A 20,077-nucleotide genomic window follows, 5' to 3' on the forward strand; every position below is an offset into this window, starting at 1 on the left:
CCCCCCCCCCCCGGCAGGTGTTTATAATTATACCAGGGCAGTCGTGTACTCCTGGATGCGTAGGCCAGAAGACTGGCACCGTGGCAGCATAGCTTCATTCTCATGAGGGTGTGGGTTGCTGAGACAGCAGCAGCACAAATAAGGGCATAGCTTGCGCCATTGGCATTGGAGGAAGGAGCCCCTTGTCTCAGTGCCTCGGGTGATTCGTGGGCTGATTTTTAACTGTACCCTTTTGTCTGGAAATGTTAATGCGGCTGCCTGTCCTGTGCGCAACCGTGTTGAGTGGCTGCCTATGCCAAAGCCCCTGGAGCCATCTCTGCTCACAAATATCTCACCGAATTCTGGGGAGTCTCTGTGGTGTGCAGTTCTAGGCTTGGCTGAGGCTTGGCCAAAAGAGAGAGGGGAAGAGACTGACCCTGTGGTTAGAAGGGGAGTCAAGTCTGCCTTGGGCACTGTGAAGTAGCGTCTAGTCTTCTGTTACTGTGGGTGGGCTGGCTGGGCTTAGCTCCATTCCCAGTGGGCAGGTGAGTTCAGTGATGAGCATACATGCCCATGGTCTGTAGTAGGGGCCAACTCATTGCTGGTCCCAACAGGAAGAACAGGGGGTGTATGGACTTCTACTTGTTGTTCCTGTCAATAATGGGACTGGTTGCTCTGATTAGCCACTGCCCTCTGCGCCCAGACAGTCTGGCTGTATGGCTGACAATCCTACCTTAGTCACTTGCATGGAGTTTACCCTAGGCAATATGGGGGGCGTGTGTGCTGGGTAGAATGAGCTGTCTGGCACAAATTAGTTGAACCCTAAGCCAGTGGCTCTCAACCTTTCTGGGGTTGTGATGCCCCTTGATAGGCTTGAGGCAGTCCTTGGAGAATGTCAGCTCTTAGTCTTCACTTTTTTTTTTTTTACTACAAAAAATTAATGAATTGTTGATGGTAGTCTTATGTAGAGTTTAGATTATGGTTTGGATTGGTATGATCCTGCCTTAGGGAGGGGATTGGACTAGATGATCTCTAGAGGTCTCTTCCAGCCCTGCTTCTCTGGGCTTCTAATAGAGCAATTCATCCATTACAAAGAACTCGGAAAGACTGCAGGAGGTCTGAATGGTTTTGATGCTGTGGGTTCCTATTTGGCATCTCTGGGTTGATCTTGTGAATCATGTTTTGCACACCTTGGCCCTCCACCACCCTGGTTGAGAATCACTGCCCTGAGCAGAAAGAAGCACCAGGTGGGAGCAGAAGTCAGTGGGGTTTGAAGTAGTTGGTGAGTTTGTTTTCAAACTGGCACTGTGCTTGGCTTATTATCAAAAGACTAGCTGTGATCTCTATACTGCTTGGCCAGTGCTGGGCAGAGGTGCATTCTGGTAGCAGGAGCAGCTTCCAGTAGATTGTCATGTCATGGGGCACTTCAGAAATGCAGGAGTTGAGCATCCTTCCATCTGGATTTGGGACATAGAGGCCATTTTGGGAGCACTACAGGATGAGGTCAGGTGAGGTTGAAGTTATTGTTCATGGGGAAATGGTTAATTTACCCCCAGGCTGCTTCATTGTTTTACAGTGCTAGGTCACTGACTAGACAAAGCTTTCCAAGAAAGTGTGCTAGGAATTGGTTAATGTTCTTTAACTTTCCTATGCCGTTAGTAGATGTGGATTCTGGCTCCAGCATCTGATCCCCTGTCAGCTCTTCTCCTCTTTACGGCCAGGTCTAAAGTTGGGCTTAGCCTTCCCTGGAGTGCCAAAACCACATAACTCCATAGGGAGTTCTGCTGTGTTGGCATGGTTGGGGTAGCCTAAGTGGCCATGTAATATGGGCCCTTCCTCCTCGCCTCTACAAGTCTCATCAGCCAGGAGCCCACTCAGAGCACTTTGTATGTTTCTTCATGGCCCGACCAGCTAGGACTCCTCCAGCCCTGTGAGCTTCCACCCACCAGCATCTTTGCAATCCCAGAAACACAACTGCCCTTTGTATACTAATCCAGTTGCAGATTATTGCTTGCATCAGCTCCCTTGGCTGCAACATGCAGGTGCTGGCCTGTCACCTTGCCTACTCTGTGGCACCTACTGAGGTGCAGGGTAGAGTTGGACCCAGGCCACAGTGGTGCTGTAACCCTGTGAAGCCCTGTTTGATCAAGGGCATGAGTGGTCCGTTTTAATGGTTGATGAGGAGAAGCCAGGGTCTTGGAGAGTAGAGGCAGATACGGTCTTGCCTCTGTTTCTACACCAGCACCAGCTCGGGGCTGGATTTGTCTGCCGCTCTTCACTCCAAAGGCAAATAAATTCATTTTGATTAGATCCCAACCTTCCCATCAGCCTATTTCCAGGGTCTTTCCCAGCGAACGTAGTATTTGTTAGCTGCAGTCGGGCCATGTGAGGCCAGTGCTTGTTTGGCATTTATGTTGCCTGAAACCTTATAACTTTAATAAGATGTAAACCCTGTCACACATATATCTGCTGTTGCCCAGCAACCCTTCAGTAATGGCCTAAACAAAGCCTCCCTGTGTGGAAGGAACACTAAATCCTATTGTGGGATAATTCTGCTGCCCAATGCTGTTATCTCCCTGACATGGCCCGTCCCCCCCCATCTCGGTGGTTTAGGTTCCATGGTGGCTAAGTGTCCTCTTCTATCCTCTCTCTCCTGTTGATAGAGCAGTGTTTTGCTTGCCTTGATTTTTACCTATAGGGAGGGAACTCTAATGCAGTGTAGCATCAGCAGTGGCAGGGGATGTGCCTTGCAGGGCCACGCTGGGCATGGAATATCTATATATTGGAGATGTGGAAGAAGCCTTGATGAAGTGGGTACAAGCCAAGCAGCCATGTTGCTTTATGGATTGTGTGGGTCTGGAAAGTGGAGTTGTTCCCCCTTTATTCCTCTCCCCATCGTACGGGCCCAAATCCATTTCTCTTCCTGGCACTGTTGGGCACTGGGATTTTCCCAGGATCTGAACAAGAGTGCCCAGCTGCATGGGAAGCAGCGTTGTTTGTATTATGACAACGTTGTGAGACTCTGTGCTGAAGGGAAGAGGGCACCCTTGTGGTCATTTAGTCTGACCTCCTATAAAACACAGGCCAGAGGGCTTCCCTTCATATGTCCCCATTTGAATTAGATCATATCTTAATTTTAAAGTTCTCAGTGTGCGAGACTTCACCTTGGCCCTTGCAAGTTGCTCCCTCTGTTAAAGACCCGTGGTTTATTTCTAGCTGAATTTGCCTAGTTTCAGATTCCAGCTCTAGGATCTTGTTCTACCATTGTCAGCTAGACGAAAGAGCCCTTGATTATCTAGTTTCTGTCCCCTCTGAAAGTACTTGCAGGGCTGATCAGTTTTCCCCTTTTACCTTGGAATTGTTAAGATAAGCAGATGACACTCCTACTTTCCTTCATGATAAGGCCTAGGTCCTTTCAGTCCCTTCTTTGTTCTTGTGGCTATTCTGTAAACCCTCCCAGTTTACCAGTATCCTTTCTGATTTGTGGCCTGTGTTCCAGCATGCATGGTGTGTGTCAGTTGATATTTGAGGTTGCATTTTTTCCCCACAATTTTTAATGATCCAAATTTATACCAGATTTGGTCTGCTCCATGGACTTTCACTTTCTGGACAGCCTATTTTCCATTAACTTTTCTCGTGTACTTCCTTGAGTAGGCTTCGAATTGTGTACTTTTTCACTCCAGTCCTAACAGTGGTGCAACTGTGCTGGTCCCAGGGTCCTCTGTTTCTTACCCACCTTGGTCTCTACCAGGAACAGGCAGCAGGCTGCCTTTTACAGACTCATTTCTGTTACTGCTGTTGGACTGGAGGATGCTCAGCACTTTGCAGAACTGAGTTCGGTGTCAGTCTAAGCATGAATTATTCCCTGCAGTCAAGGAAGTCTTGGTTTGGGTGTGGAAATTATGAATAAGTTGGTGTCCATTCAAGACCTCAGGAAATCCACAGTCCCAGTGCTACTCCTGCATTGCCTCAAGAAAGGTGTGGAGCTGTTGAAGAGAGTCCCACTTACTTGCACAGGTGGTGCATGGAAAGAAGTTGCTCCCACTTGCAAGGAATAGCAAGCCATGGGACAGCTCAGGCTTAGCTCCTGGAACCGAACCAAGAATGCTATAGGTCAGGAGTCAGCAGAAGCTGGGCTTCCTGTGCCAAGGCCACTTCCTGTGCAAGCCTCTGGTGTATGGAGGGCCTGATTAGGTCCCGGGAGGACCCCTCCCCAAGCCCAAAGCCTGGGAATGCCAGTAATCCTGCCTTAAACGATGCCTTTGCTCTACAGGACACTTGAGAGCAGCACTGAACAATATGCAGTGGTTAGCGCTGCAGCACGGGGCTGAAGGGACTGGGTGAGGGAAGGGAATGCGAGTTTGGGGTTGTTCCTGTTCCCAGGAGAATGTGTTTTATCTCAAACTGGGAGGGCAACACTGTACCACTGGTGGCCAGGTGATTTGAGCTTGACAATGTTTTGCTTTTGAAAGGTGGGGTGACTGCTGAGTGCTGGGCAGGAAATGTGGCCGACAATAGAGATGGAACTGGAATGCAACAACCTGAGGGACGGGTAGCTCGGGTAGTTGTATGCAGAGAAGTGATACGTTGGTGGTACGCAGCTGGGATATGTGGGCAGGAACCGGACCCCGTTGCTGTTAGGGTTGTCCCTGAATCGGCATCCTGAAGGGCTTGTGAGTGTAGTGCTAGGGAACATGAGACTTGGTGGGACAACCCAGTTTGGTCCCATGTGTTTTGTGTTTTGTTTTTTTTTTGTTTGTTTGTTTGTTTCTTTTTATAAGCAACCACATATTAAACGTCAACCCAAAAAACTCCACAAGAGCATATATTCCTCACCCTCCAGCCCAGGGGAAATTAAAATGTTATAGTACAAAAAATCTACTGTACACTAGGGGAGGAGAGCAGGAGAGATGGGAGTGCCACTAAAGCCAGTGGCACACAGTGTCCATCTTACCCCAACACCAGATTTGGGGAAAAGATTCACACTCCAGGCCCTGGACACTGGAGAGCTGTGACAACCAAGGCCCTGATGAGATATAGCAGTGAACAGATGCATCTCACCCCAAAGGTTTGGAGACTGATAGTTCCTAAGGCAGGTGTATGTCACCCTATTCAGCAGGTGCACTGAGCCATCAGGGTTCCTGGATTCTAGTAGCCTTCAATGAACTCATCTTTCAGGCTTTAGTGCCTCAATCCCACCATAACCCTGCCACTGAATGGATGCCATGAACCTCTCGGAGCACCATCTTCTCCAAAGTGTCTAGTGCCATGCCTAGACAAGAAGCTGACAAGCCTCAGGGGTATGCCACCATGCCCAAGCTTGGTGTAGCTTGGGCCTTGAGACGGTAGCAGAGCCTGTGTGTGGTGCTCGTGCACAGAAAGGGACACGAGAGCTGGAAAAAGCCCTCCCATCATCCCTCGGAGTGCTCTGCTGCGTGTGGTCCCTGTTAGGAGTACCAAGAGGAAGGAGATGCTGGGAATCCACTTAAACTGAAGCTAATAGGAAGATATTGCCACACCTTGATGTGCTAAGGGCTATGTTTGATCCACAGGAGGTTTGGAATGAGCTCTCCTGGCAGAGCTAGAGAGCTAGAGGAGGCACAGCAGGTGGCAAATTACTAACCCATTAATGCTGTGGTAATACCGAGGGAGGTCCCAGAGTGCAGGGCACTGTACGTACACAGGCCGAGTGCAGCCCTGCCCCAAAGACTCTACAGTCCAAGTGATAACGCAGGCACTGGTTGGGAAGGGAAATGAAGGCAGAGAGAGGGGAGGTGATTTCTATGAGATTATGTAGCAGGTCAGTGACAGAGCAAGGCCTGAAATGCAGGTATCCTGAATACCAGTCCATAGCCCTATCCACCTGAACCCGCTACCTCATATACAGACTTGTGCACTGTCAGAGTAAGCTAATGCAGTTCTGGGGTTTGGATGCCCAGAGACATCGTGCGATAGAGGGTGTGTAGATACCCCCTGCCCTCTGCCTTCAGACAGTGGAGCAGAGACTCTTTTCTCCCTCTGCACGGCTTGGCTAGGAATACCCTGACCTACAGAATATAGTCCCGAGGATTTGAAAGACAGTCAGGCAAAGAGTAGTGAAGGTCACTAGATGTGCTGAGAGGGTTGGCTTGTGAGGAAATATTAAAAGAGCTTAATGGGAAAATAGACATCTGGAGGTGCCACAGATGGGACGGTTTGTGTACATGGAGGTATAACAGATGTGGCATGAAGTACCAGAAATCATAAGTTGTAAATAGGGAAGCTAGTAGATTTGAGGTTGGAGTTTTGCAAGTGCTCACAGCTGGCCTAACCAGTCGCACAGGAGTCCATAGTAAAATGCTTGTAGGCATCGTTGATCATTCTAGAAAATCTTAGCCTTCCTATCCAAATAATCCTCCTGGGCTATGAGCTAATGGGCAAACTTTCTCTGGTTTATAATGGAGTGGGACAGAATTCTTGATGGACTGGGATAGCGGGGGCAAGAGTGAGGGAGGCATAACTGCTTTCTGGTTCCTCTAACAGCAGTAGAGTCCTGCTCCATCCCCCACCTGGGTTAAGATGGGAGCCAGAGGTGTGTCCTCTCTTTTCTGTGACTACCTGCTCCTCTCTTGTCTGTACCTCCCTATTCAGCTCCCCATCCCTGATCTGCAGTCTGGACAGTGGAGGAGTTTGCTGCCTCATTCCTCAGGTTGGGGAATCCTTTCCAACACAGAATGGGGAATCCCTGGCTATGTGGAGTATGAACTATGGGTAGCACAACTCCCTGCACTGTGTTCCCAGGTCAGGGATGATGGTTGTCCACCCCTGCATGCTGTAATGGTCTGTTGTGGTGGTTTCCTCCACAGGTGGAGGCGGAAGAGCACCAGGATGTGGTGGTCTATGACCAGAGCACCCGGGATGTGAACGGTTTGGCCGCCGACAGCTTCCTTTCTATCCTTCTGGGCAAGCTGGACAGCTGCTTCCACAGTGTCTCCATCCTCACAGGTAGGAATTGCTTGGATGTCCCTGGAGAAATCGGAGCTCTGCCTCTTCAGGACAGGGCAGAGAGGCCATGTCTCATGAGTGGTGATAACTAGCGATTCTGGTGGGGGCCAGAGGGAGCACCTGAAGTCAGCACTTGGTGTGCTCATACCTGTAGTCATATTCCTCAGTGTACTGCTGCGCTCTCAAAGGTGAGGTTTCCCTAGCTGACATCGTGTCAACAATGCTGTGTCTGGCTGCAGCATCCACCTCCTGGCAGGTGTGTGCCCATTACCATTATATGGGCTCATCTCTACCCCTGTCTTAACTTGGCCTTAGGTGTCCCACATCTTGAGGCAGGTGCTTTAGCAACTTGCTGTCCACTTGCATATCTCTCTTTCTCTTCCCAATGTGGTTTGCGCTCGTACAACCTGTATAGGTCCACCTATCACTGGAAAGCAGCCTCCTCTGGGGCGTAACCCAGCTGTTGTTTAATAACACGGTGGAGTTGGCTCAGGAAATGAGGAATGATGTCACCACAGTAGAAAACGCAGAGGGAGTTTGAGTAAGGCAGGATGTAATTATCTGAGCTGGCATGTTGCCTGGGCACCAGGATAAACACCCTATACTTGTGCCATGGGATCTTTGACAAGTACACAAGACTACTACATTATAGCTCCTCTTGGAGGATGCTTGATTATGGTGGGTTTAATATGCCAGGGGCTGGACACACACACAGAGGTGTCAGTATGGTATAGTCTTCTGTATTAGACCAGTTAGACTGTGTGGCTTTTGCCTGCTGAGCTTAAGGAACATCTCCCCATGGTAAACCCAGCTCAGACACCAAAGGGCACCAACTGGTTCAACTTCAGAATCTGGTCACTTCTCCCAGGAGAGGGCAGTGTTGCACATCAACACAAACCCATGTGCACACACACGCAGAGGAGGATCCTGTGCTGTGGCTCTATGCAGCATTGTGGCTGTTTCCTACTTCAAACAGTGGCAGGGGTTTGCTTGCTCTTGAGAGCCTCTTCTCCTTGTACCTTCTGGTTCTGGAGCATTTAGGGGACATTTTCCATCTGCCTCCTGCTTGGAGGACAGAGCAAGCAGGGCTATTGTGTTACGGAACAGTGCTGCAGGGAAGGGCTATGTGGGGAGTTGGCTGCGCGGATGGGAGGATGCTGATGGGGCGGGAGGGAAGGGATATCGTTGAATGTATCCAATTACCCGCTTCCCTAAAGAAAGCATTTGTCCCCATCCCCATGCTGCTTAATATTTAAAGAGTGCATGCATGACCAGGAGCCCTTCCAGAGTAGCACACATTCTCGCTCCTGTTAAAAGAAAAAAAAATCCCAATGCATTCATTTGGAAACGGAACGGGAGGGCTTGGGGGATGGGGGGGGTGAAGGTTATCACTGGAATGAATCGGGGTCCCCTGGGGATTGTGTTATCCAAGAACACAGCTCGCACGAGAACAGGCGAGCACAATGTTCTAATTATAGCCTTTCGGCAGAGCGAGTGCCACAGTGACGGGGTGAGCAGAAACCGAGGGAGAGAAGACGTGAATGAAAGGCTCCATGACATATCTCCAGCTGGACAAAGGGAGGGGATAAAGGCAGCGGGTGGAGAGGAGGTTAAAAGCTCCTATTGATCCCAGTGGCTTGGAAGAAAGGGCTCCATCGGTGAGCCGTCTGGCCTTCCAAGCACTATGTGTGGGTTGCCAGCAGCCTGCTTCTGTCCTTGGACATGTGGCATAGGCAGCCTTGGGCAGCAGCTCAATATGTATTGGCACTGGTGCTGTGTTGAATATGTCCAGGTCAGGATCTGGTAGTTATATAGCAGGGAACTCCTGGGTCCTATTCCTGGCTCTGCCATGAATGGGCTGTGATTTTTATTTCAGGCGTAGGCAGATAAGACGTGTGGGGGCTGGAGGTGCTGACCTCTGCATCTGAGGCTTGCCATCTGGGCAAAATTGGATGAAGCCTGTGAACACCCATGAAGAAGTTTGGCTTTACATCATAAAGGCTATGACTGGGTATAAATAAATCCAAAGCCTGTGGTAGTTGCAGATTTTTGTCCTAAAAGGCAAAGCTGTGACAGACCATCTGCCCTGATCTGCAGCCTGCTGACCACTGGGGTGTGGGGAAAGGTGTTTAATAACATGCCGGGGGGGGGTCATAGCAGAGCCCTGGGAAGGAGACCCTGGGATGTAGGAGACCTGCATTCTGTTTCTGGTTCTACCACAGACCCACTGGGTGACCATGGGGTACTGCATCAGCAATCTGTGCCTACATTTCTCTTCCCATTTGTTTGTTGAGCTTGGGAGCTGTTTGAGCCAGGCCTTTTTGCCGTGTGCATTGCTTGGGCATGCAGGGATGAAGTCAGGAAGGCCAAAGTACAATTGGAGTTGCAGCTAGTGAGGGACATGAAGGGTTTCTACAAGTATGTCCGTAGCAAAAGGAGGATCTGGGAAAGTGTGGGTCCTTTACTGAATGGGGGAGGCAACCTTGTGGCAGAGAATGCAGAAAAAACTGAAGTGCTCAATACCTTTTTTTGCCAAGTCTTCACAGGCAAGGTCAGCTCCCAGATTAATGCACCAGGCAGCACAGTTTGGGCAGGAGGTGAGCAGCCCTCAGTGCTGAAAGAACACTTAGGGATTGTTTAGAAAAGCTGGATATGTACAAGTCCATAGGGTTGGATGGGATGCACCCAACGGTGCTGAGGGATGTGATTGCAGTACCATTGGCCATCATCTTTGAAAACTTATCGTGATCAGGAGAGGTCCTGGATGATTGGAAAAGGACAAACATAATACCCATATTTAGGAAAGGGAAGGAGGAGGATCCAGGGAACTACAGACCAGTCAGCCTCACCTCAGTCCCTGGAAAAATCCTGGAGCAGATCTTCAAGTGTTCCTCTAAACACTTGGAGGAAAAGAAGGTGATTAAGAATAGTCAGCATGGATTCATCAAGGGCAAGTGATGCCTGACCAACCTGATTGCCTTCTGTGATGAGGTGAATGTGGAGAGAGACCGGTGCATGTGGTGTACCTTGATTTTTAGCCAGGTGTTTGATACTGTCTCCCACAACATTCTTGCAGGCAAGCTAAGGAAGTACAGGCAGGATGAATGGACTGTGAAGTAGATAGGAAACAGGCTGGAGCACCAGGCTCAGAGTAGTAATCAATGGATTGATATCTAGATGGCAGCAGGTATCAGGTGGAGTGCCCCAGGGGTCAGTCTTGGGGCTGGTTTTATTCAATGTTGTCATCAGTGACTTGGAAGATGGCATAGAGTGCACCCTCAGCAAGTTTACAGATGACACCAAGCTATGAGGAGTAATAGATACGCTGGAGGGTAGGGCTAGGATTCAGAGCAACTTAGACAAATTAGAGTATTGGGCCAAAAGAAATCTCATGAGGTTCAACAAGTGCAACATCTTGCACTTACGGTGGAACAATCCCAGGCTGGGTGCTGACTGGCTGGGCAGCAGCTCTGCAGAAAAGGGCCTGAGAATTAGAGTGGACAATAAGCTGAATATGAGCCAGTGGTGTAGTGGCAACGTGTAGGGGGGGTGCACGTGCACCCCCTGATAGCACCGGTGCACCCCCTGATGGCTGCACTTGCTGCTTAGACAATGGGCATGGGGCGCAGATAGGAATGCTGGTGCCCCCCCTGCAAGTGCCAGCTGATCACTGTGCTCACTGCAGCTGCTTTTGGGAGTGGCTGCAGCGATCAGCTGGCACTTGCTCCTAGAAGCAGCTGCAGCCGCTCCTGGAAGCAGTTGCAGTGATTGGCTGCAGTGATTGGCTGTTGCAGGACATGCCAACTCTCTGGTGCCACACATGTGCATTTAGAACAGGGACAGTGGCTTTTGGAGGCAAGCACCTCTTGCTAGTCACCTGACAGAAGCCACCTAACGTCTTCTCAGCTCTGATATTGCACCTGGACTTAGTTTTTCTGGGGACAGGTAAAAGGGGAAACACAAACCTCATTTGCTCTTCCCTTGACCTGTTTCCTGATGCCACGCACTCTGCAAGTGCCAGACTGGGAAGGTGGGCAGAACAAGGGAAGAATGGAAGTATAACTAAGCCTTGTGCTAACAGGCTTCTGGGTTGTACTTCTGGATGCTAAAACTGTTTTCCCCCTAGCCTCCCTTCCTCCCTCTCCCTTCTTTGCTGCCCCTAACTCCCCATGTATGAAAGCACCAGTGGCTAGGTTGTGAGCCTGATTTTTCTTTTTCTTTGTTTCTCTTTTTTGATTCTCAACCAGGGTGCCTTTTGAAATCCTTCAAGGATGATGTGGGGTACCATGTGATGTTAGCACTGTCAGGTGCACAAACACGATTGACAAGCTAAGCCCAGGGATTTCAAATAGGAATCCATAGCACTGAGAACTTTCTGACCTGTTATGATATCTGAGTTTTTTGCAACAGAAGAAACTCTCTATTATTTCCATGTAGTCAAAAAAACAAGTGAAAACTAAGAGCTGGCATTTTATGAGCAGGATCCCAATTCTAAAAAGTCTGAGAACCACTGCTCTCGAGCTTTCCCTGCCCTGGGACAATGATTGTTTCATGTTTGGGTGATGTGTTTTGGGCAGCATGGGCAAAGTTTGGCCCTAGGCATCCCCAGCTCCAAGCCCATGTCATCTCATTCTTTCTCTGCTCTTTGAAAACAATCGGTGTGTTTAACTAGGTGTGTTAACTGCTAGGGTTAGTCACAATGATGTCCAGCTGCCCTGTTTTCAAGCAGGTCTTTATCTGCCTGGACCAGGTTCCCAGTGGTGTTTAAAACATGCTAAATAAATCCTGCTCACAGGTTTCTAAGCCCTCCCTCCCCACTCCTCCTCTCTTCCCTGGTCCTTTTCCCTGTGTAGAAGAAGCCCTCAAAGAGCAATCCCAGCCAGCACAGGAGGGAGTATGTTCCCAGAAGTGGCTGGTAATTGCCTTGCTGAGGTTTTGGCAAAATCTCCTGTGCTACTTTCATTGTGGCGTCATGAGCTGCACACCCTGGAGCCTGCCGATTTTTGCTAATGGGAAATGCAGACCGCTAATGTGCGGAAAAAAGGAACCGAAATGTAGAACACTGGGTCATGGCTGCTGAGTTTTATATGGAAACCATGACTCAAAAAACACTGCTGAAAACATTTAGAGGGTGGCTGAGCACACTTTCTAACACACGCAGTTTCCTCCTTCCTGCAACGTGGGCAGCAGCCAGCTATTTTAGACCCAAATTGTGCAGCTCTTGGGAGGTCTGAGAGGGACGCACATGCTGGGCCAGATTCTGATCCCATGCCAGGGTAAATGGGGCAATGCTGCTGATGTTGGTGATGTCATCCCCTTGCAAATCTGGTGCAAAGGGAAACAGTTTCAGGCCCCTTTTTCCTGCTTCCATATAAAGTTTTTGGTGGTTTGCTAAAACTGCAACAGCACATTGGAAGTATTGACTCAAATTCTGATCTGGCTTAGGTTGGCAGTAGTCCAAAGTATGCCCACTGAAGTCAGTGGACTGACGTATGGTAATACATGTGAGATAAGCGAGTCCTTGTCTCTATGGGATATGTAATGTGATTATTTTGGGGGTGGCTTTTCCATCTTATCCACATCCTCTTGTCCTCGGCAGAGGTTTTGGGGGTCACTGCTGCAAGAGGCTTTGCAAGCTCTGTCTTCTGCAAAGCCCAGTTTTGTGGCCAGGGTATTGAACTTTATCTCAAAGTCTGAGTCAGTTCCCAGCTCCACTGCAGATTTTCAGTGTGATCTTGGACAAGTTGCTTCATTTTTGCCCTAGTGTCCTTTTTCTATGTACCTTGTCCCTCCTAGGTTTTAAGCTCCTAACGCCAGAGATGGTCTTAGTATGTGTTTTGCACAGTGCCTTGAACAACACGCCCCAGTCTGCTTTGTTGTTGTTGTTGTTGTTATGGTTATGGGTCCATCTTTAACCAGCCAGCTTCCAAGAAAGTAGACCTCCAGAAAAACTAAGTCATGCTCTGGGAGGACAGACATCTGAAGGAAAGCATACTTTGAAGCTTTCTCATAGCAGGAGTTCTTGGGCCCACCTTGTTTGTTGTTGCAGTGGCAGTGTGCAAGAATCTGGACAGACAGGTTAAAGGCAGATGGGGCCAAGACTTTCTAAACTGACTAATATAGGGGTGGGCAAAATATGGCCCACAGGCTGCATCTGGCCCGCGGGGCCCCTAAAAATTTAGAAAATTAATATTTTATCTGCCCTTGGTTCCTGGCAAAAATGCTCAAAAAGTCAGTGCTGTAGTTCTACCCTGTGACGGCTGTGTTCTTCCTTTGCTAGGGGGAAAGAAATCATCCCGTCCCCACCCCACCCCCGCCCACCTTTCACTGCCATGGCTTAAAATTGTATCAAAGTAGGTTTAGACTAGAGATCAGGGAAAAACTTCTTCACTGTTAAAAAGTTAGAACAGTGAGGCAGTGGAACAGACTGCCTAGGGAAGTTGTGGACTCTCCATCACTGGAGGTGTTCAAAAAAAAGGAGGACTGGACAGCCACTGATCTGGGATTATCTAGGCATAGCTGTGCCTATCTTCTACTATGGGTATTTCCCATGTTTCTGAGCTTTGCTGATTGCCACATGGGGTGGCCAGGGAATTGCCACTGCTGCCCCCCCCCGTTTTACATGTGTTTGAGGTTTGGTTTTGTATTTAAGCCTGCCTCAGAGGCATTGGGTGTTGGCTGCAGCCAAGGTTGGAGATTGTGACTGGCATTTGCCAGTGCTTCTGCTGGGACTTAAAGCCAGAGGTTCCCAGCTCAGGGTCAGACCAGTTGGCATATTTGGGGTCAGGCGAGAATTTGACCTCATGGTCAGATTAGTATGGACTGTGGGGGGGGGGAGGGGGGTGCCTTCCTTTGTAGCGGGGAATGTGGCTTTCTTCCTGGGATCTCTTGAGCATATGTTAATGTTGACAACCTTTATAGAAGTAGAACATTGGCCACCATGGTCCCGTTCCCCCCGCACGCATGCACGCACACTTTTACCTGTGGCAGGTTAGAGAGTTATGCCTTGTGTTTGTCAGGTTGACTGTATTTTTGCTAAGACATTAAACAATGGATTTGCATAGGCTGGTTTGGGTAGGGATGATCCTGCCTCGAGCAGGATCAGCCTAGGGGGTTGGACTAGGTGACCTATGGAAGTCCTTTCCAGCCCTGTTTCTCTATGATTCTGTAGCAGGTTAATCTTGATGCTAGAGCAGTGGTCTTCAACCTGTGGTCCACAGACCCCTGGGGGTCAGCAGACTATGTGTAAAGGCTCCATGAAAGATTACTATGATGAATCAAAAGTATGTGACAACTCTCACTTGTAATTCCAAGATGTCTGCATCTCCATTTGAAATTTTTTAGAGGTCTGCAAATGAAAAAAGGTTGAAAACCACTGTGCTAGTGTGCTTTCTGCTGACTTACAGCTCAGAAACTCTCAGACCTGTTCATTGTCCTCCTCCAACAAGTGCAAGAGTTCTTAAAAATGGAGGAAAGGATGGTGTCCACTGCCCAACCCATTTGATCAGATCCAGAGTAACTCTGCTTAAATCCCAGCAGCACAAGCCCTAAGGGGAAGGTGTCTTGCAGAGGAGCTGACTTGGCCTTCACCTTTTGGTCCCAAGTACAAATTCTGGTATTAGATGCCAGATCTATCTCTGATCCCTTTCTGCACCTGACTTAAAGGCCATGCCATGACTAAAGGCTAGTGGACATCCCCTTGGAGTGGTGGTATTTTGTTTTGCAGCTTGTGGGGAGATGAGGGAAACCCAGTGGAGAGCTTCCCAAAGCATTGCTCATCAGTCTAAACCCAGGGTGTCAAACTAGTCCACCCTTGTGGGCCAGATAAGCATCCCTGAGTTGGTCTGTAGGCTGAACTGGGAGTGAGCCCCAGTGGAGTGGCCATGGAACTGGGTTCAGCCCATGCACTGAGCACAGCACACACAAGCCCCGGGGCAAGCAGACTGTATGCAGCCCACCCTCAGGTCCCCTGTGCCAGGTCCAGCCTGTGTACTGCAAAGGGTGCATGTTCCATATCAGCCCTGGGATCTGTGTGCCCAGCAAGCCCCAGAGCCAGCACATGGGCTGGACCTGGCATTGCACGTGGCAGGGGGGCTGGGGTGCAGGCTGCATTCGGTGCTGTGGAGCAAGCACTGTGATGTCTTTGGTGCACGTGACTTGGGTTCCATCGTATGTGCCACATGCCATGTGCTGGCTGGGGCCAGTTTATGGGGTGAGTCCAGTGACCCACAAGATGGATCTGGCCCGTGGTCTGTGTGTTTGATATCCCTGGTCTAAACTTTGCCTGCGCTGTGAATTTTGGCAATTGATTGGTGGCTTGTCCCAGCTGACTGAAATCATAGACATACAAGCAGGGCTGGAAGGGACCTGGGCTCCCCTGTCTGAAGCAGAGTCATCCCATCCAGGACCAGGAACTGCTTTACCCAAATGTGGATAAGCAGTTTGTCCATCTGCACTCAGGATCCAGAGGATGGTTTGCCCTTGTACACCTTGCTCCAGTTCCAGGCAGACGTTACTTGCACCAGCGCAAATGAGTTTTTCTTGTCTGCCCTAGGAGTGTTTGAATGCAGCTTTACTGGGGACTGTAACCAAGGCAAATCTGCAGGGTTGGCAGCTTCTACCCTCAGTCTGCTCCACACCGTTCTCATGGGTTCGGGTTTTCTGAGGTGAAACAGGAAACCTGAAAGTCAAATTGGTTGTTTTTTCTGTTTCAAGATGCACAGGCTGAGCAGTTTAACTCATGGCACTTGAGATTACCCTGGAAGAAGAATGGGGAAATCGGTGCAATTCCTGTGAAGCACCAAAACCTTTTGTTTTCTGCATTTGTGGCTGGAATTTCCGGGTGGCTGATGCAGATGAAATCAGATGGCTAATTAAGTCTGCCATAATATCTTGCACAGAGAGGAATTCCCAGTCATAAAGAAAGCCCTTTTGCTTTCAAATTGCATGTTCTAGTGGCTAGAACAAGGAATCAAACCCAGGAGTCTTGGCTGTGCTGCCTTTGGTAAGTCTCTTTCCCTCTCTCTGCCTTGTTTCCCTGTGTTATGGAAATTCAGCACCCTGCCTTGGTGGTACTGATGGCTGTCCCATCTGATCCTTCTCCCCAGTCAGCTGCATGGAAGAGCACTGAACATACAGGCATGTCATAGGGGCAGATGGACAGGAAAAGAAAGTAAGGGGACAGAGGGTAGGAGTTTGTCAAGAATAAATACATCAGGAGCAAGGTTACCAAAGGAGTTTGGGGGAAGGGAAAGAATCTGAGTCCATTATTCCCAGTGTTGGAAATCATTGTCGTCTTGTTGTCTCCCCTCCCCATCCCCCCTTTTTTTAGGATAAATAGTGCTGCTTGCTGCCCTTCATCTGTGGGAGCAGAAAGCCCATTGATTTATATGGTTTTCCTGACATCACATGAAGTGGTGGAAAACTGAATGGAGCCAACATTTTTCCTGCATTACGTAATGCCTCCTCCCTCCCTCCCAGCCACGCTTTGCTATTCCTGCAGGAGCCTGACTGTTCTTTAACCTTTGTTTATTCCAGTGCAAGCCCTTTGCTTTTCAAAAAAAAAAAAAAAGACTCCCTCTCCCTCTTTTAAATTAATCGTTATTTATTTATGAAGCAGCAACAGCAGCCTGGCTCCACCAGCGCCGACAGCTTCTGGAGATGGGCTCTTGGACTGGAGAGCTCAATGCTCTCAGTGCTGCTGCTGTGATGTGCTCAGGCAGAAAGGCGTAGGGTGTCCTTAGCAGAACTAGAGTTTCCCATTCTCAAGCCCAGAACTTGGGGGAGCTCCCATGACTCCCTGTATCTCTAAGATATGGCATATGTATATCCATGCTGCCTCTCAGACTGTTCTGCCTCAGTCTTGCATCTCCCTTACCCCAAATCATACGGCTGGGCATCATGTTCTGATGTAACACTGAACAGCCTTCCTGAGGTTGGGTCTAGAGTGACTTACCCCGCCAGGAAAGCAGATGCACAGCTCATTGGGCAACTTGGCTATTGTTTCCCAACTGCACTGTAAGGGGGGGGGGGCGGCTTCTGAATTAGTCTTCTTCCCTGGACCCCTGCTACAGCAGTGGGGAGAAGTGTACTGCCACAAGCCTCTGTATAGATTCTGCATCAAAGTAAAAAGTGATATATGCTGCTACAGATTTATGCTGGGTGCAAGAAAAATAAAACAAAATGCTTAACAAGCAGTCTGGATGGCAAAGCTTCCCCGGGTAAGCCCAGGAATGGTGGAAAGCCGTCGCCACAGGAGGGAAGAAGAGAGAGGAACAGTGCATCGATGTGGCTCTTGATTTTTTTGGGGGAGCAGGCACTCGTACTGTAGCAATGGGGTGCTGGATAAAGAAGTGGTGTGCAGCCTGCTTCCAGCAGCTGGAGCATGCACTCATGCAAACCCCTTGTGCAGACAGCTTCATTCAGAGGGAGAAGCCAGGCCAGGGTCAACAGTGCCTTGTACCTATCTGCCTTACGGCTGCTGGTCAAGGGCTTTCACACACAGCCTGTGGCCAAGATAGATGGCTCTAGACAGAGAGCACATCTGTGCCCCCTCTTGGATGAGAGGAGCAATGGCTTGTTTTGCTTTTTATTTTATTTTTTTTCAGGGAGGAGCAATTCTTGCACACTAACCTGAAATAGGCCCCTCGTTTGCTTTCTGAACTCAAGTCTGAGCTTTTCATCTAGCTCTGATGTGTGAGATCATCCCCAACCCTTCCCCCCCACCACTCCATTTTGTACCAATTCTTCAAGGAATGTTTAAATTTTCCAGTCCTGTTCTTTCTAAATTTGGAGCGTCTGTTTACTCCTAGGATTCGGAAAGAATGTAACAATATCATCGGTGAGAAATCCCTCCCCGCCCCTCCCTCCACCCTCTTCATCCTCCCTCCAAGCACTTCAGCAACCAGACTGGCCTTGACAGAATTGGCGAGGGTCCCAGACCACATACAGTCTAGTGGGACTGTAGCAAGGCAAAATGTTAGGTAGGAAGGAGCAGTATAAGTGTCAGCTCCCCCACCCCTTTTATTTACTTTATTTATTTTATTTGCTTCCTGCAAATATGTACATACTAGGAGAAGTCTTCTGGCATCCCCATGGTGTGTGAGCAGCCTTGGAAGTGCATCTTCATGCCCCTTTTGACAAAACAGTTTTTGGTTTGGACCTTTTGATCCTTCCCTTTTTAGCCGTGTTGCTGAGGAAGTGTCTGTTCCCAGCAGGATATCTACAGCTGACTGGGCCCTAATTTTGTTGAAGGTGTGTGAGCAAAAGAGCGGATTAGGGAGAACTAGTAGGCATGATTTACTGAGAGTTTCAAGGACCTTTTGCTGAAGTCCTTTCCCAGAGGTGCTTATGGAAGCTCTCTGGTACTAGGAGCTGGCTAAGAGACAGGTTACAAAGGCTGGCCATTTATTCTTTCTTTTCCATCTTTTTCTCATACCTCTACACCACATTTGACCATTTTGTTACACATGCTTGTGCTCACTTATTGTACTTTGCGAGGTCTTTCATTATACGTGTGCCTTCAAACAGCAGGCATTGCAGCAGGTGTTGCATAGTATGAGACTGTGCCACAGTCACTGGTAGTTGAACCAACAGTATAGTCCCACTTCATTAGTTCCTCGAAGCATCCATCTCCAGTGCGTAGGTAGTTGAGACGTTGCCACCTTTGCCATGGTTTGTCAGCCCCTGGTGGTAAAGACTTGGCTGCTGGAATGTCCTTTTTTTGTTGTTGTTGTTGTCAGGTATTTTCTTCAGCCTCTCATTCCACATCTATAGTTTTCTCCTTGGGTTTGGTGTCAAGAGGTTGGGTGCTGGTGAGGAAGCTCGTGCGTGACTTCAGGTGTTTGTGTGCTGCGGGATGGTTGTACAGTGGGTGTCTCACATCTTTTAGTTTGTCTTGATCGTTCTGTCTTGCTGGCCACTGCTCTGCTGATGTCAGGCAGAGTGATACCAAGCAGAAGCTACACGCTGTTTTAGGCTGATAGGCTTCAGACTTCCTATGATGCACCAGCAGCTTTTATTCAGGATGGGGTCAAGGTGCTTCTTTACCATGGCAAAGGTAACTATGCAGAGATGTCCCAGGTTGGCATGGGGTATAAAAAAACAGGACTGTTGTGGGGTTAGCCATGTTGGCAGATGGCATATGAGTTTCAGTATAGTCAAGCCCACAGAGGACTGGGGAACTTCAGAGGGGACACTATTAAAGCCACATGAACTGGCAACACAGGAGCAGATGAAATCTAATGGGAATTCTCATTGGAAGGGAGAGTCTGAGGTTACTTGCAACTAATCCAGAGAAAATGAGCTGGGACAGCTCAGTGAGAACCTCCGCTCAGTGTGCTCTGCCGAAAGCCAGCCAAATGTTAGGTTGGTAATCAACATGTTGAAAATATTATCCCATCTCTATGTGTAATTCGTGGGACACTTTCCACTAGCACAACACATTCATTGATAGTTGCTCTGTTTTAAAAACAGGTTTGGCTAAAATAAGAGGTCTAAGGAGTGCTGACAGAGAGAACCAGACGTAGGGAAAGACAGCCATGTGTGGAGAAAGCAAAGAGGCTTGGAGAAAGCAAAGAGGCTGGGACTACTTTAAGGGGTGATAAATAAGAAGGGGCATGCTAGAGGCAAGCAAAAGGACAAATGGGACAGAACTGGGAACAGGGCACTTCCATATACCCATTCTTGTCATGCAAGAAGAAGGGGGCAGCTGGTGACTCGAGACTTTAAAATAGAGAAAAGTACACTTTTTTGATTTAAAAAAAAACAAAACAAAACCCCACATTCCTTGTCATGGCTTTTAGCAAAGAGAAGAGCTTAGCAGGAATCAAAACTGGCATCAAGGTATTTTTATATACCCAGTTAGACTAGGTAGAGAGAGAACCCCTTATGGCTCGGGGTGTAAGCTGGAAGCTGACTGATGGGGGCTGAAAGGGAAATTTCCCAGAGGGCAGTTTATTTCCTAATTGTCTATCATGGGACACTAGCACTTTGGCTGAAGCATGTAGTGTTTGTTCTACTCCTGAGCATAGTAGGCAGATTTCTTTTATTGTCTGTGATACAGACAACATGTTAAATAGCAACTGTCTGGCCTGTGTCATCAGCCCTGAGATCT

At 48.8% G+C, this 20,077-nt stretch overlaps 1 protein-coding gene across 1 annotated transcript in view; it reads left to right on the plus strand.

Annotated features, from left to right (window-relative positions):
• Positions 1-20,077, plus strand: part of DUSP8 (dual specificity phosphatase 8) — a 138,512-nt gene that overhangs the window by 39,322 nt on the left and 79,113 nt on the right. Inside the window, exon 4 of the mRNA XM_019519750.1 lies at positions 6,825-6,963. Coding sequence (XP_019375295.1) covers positions 6,825-6,963 — 139 coding nt within the window. The remainder of the gene's footprint in view (positions 1-6,824; positions 6,964-20,077) is intronic.

This window comes from Gavialis gangeticus, unplaced genomic scaffold (assembly GCF_001723915.1).
Source record: "Gavialis gangeticus isolate Ggan-Ray unplaced genomic scaffold, GavGan_comp1, whole genome shotgun sequence".
Lineage (NCBI taxonomy): Eukaryota > Metazoa > Chordata > Crocodylia > Gavialidae > Gavialis > Gavialis gangeticus.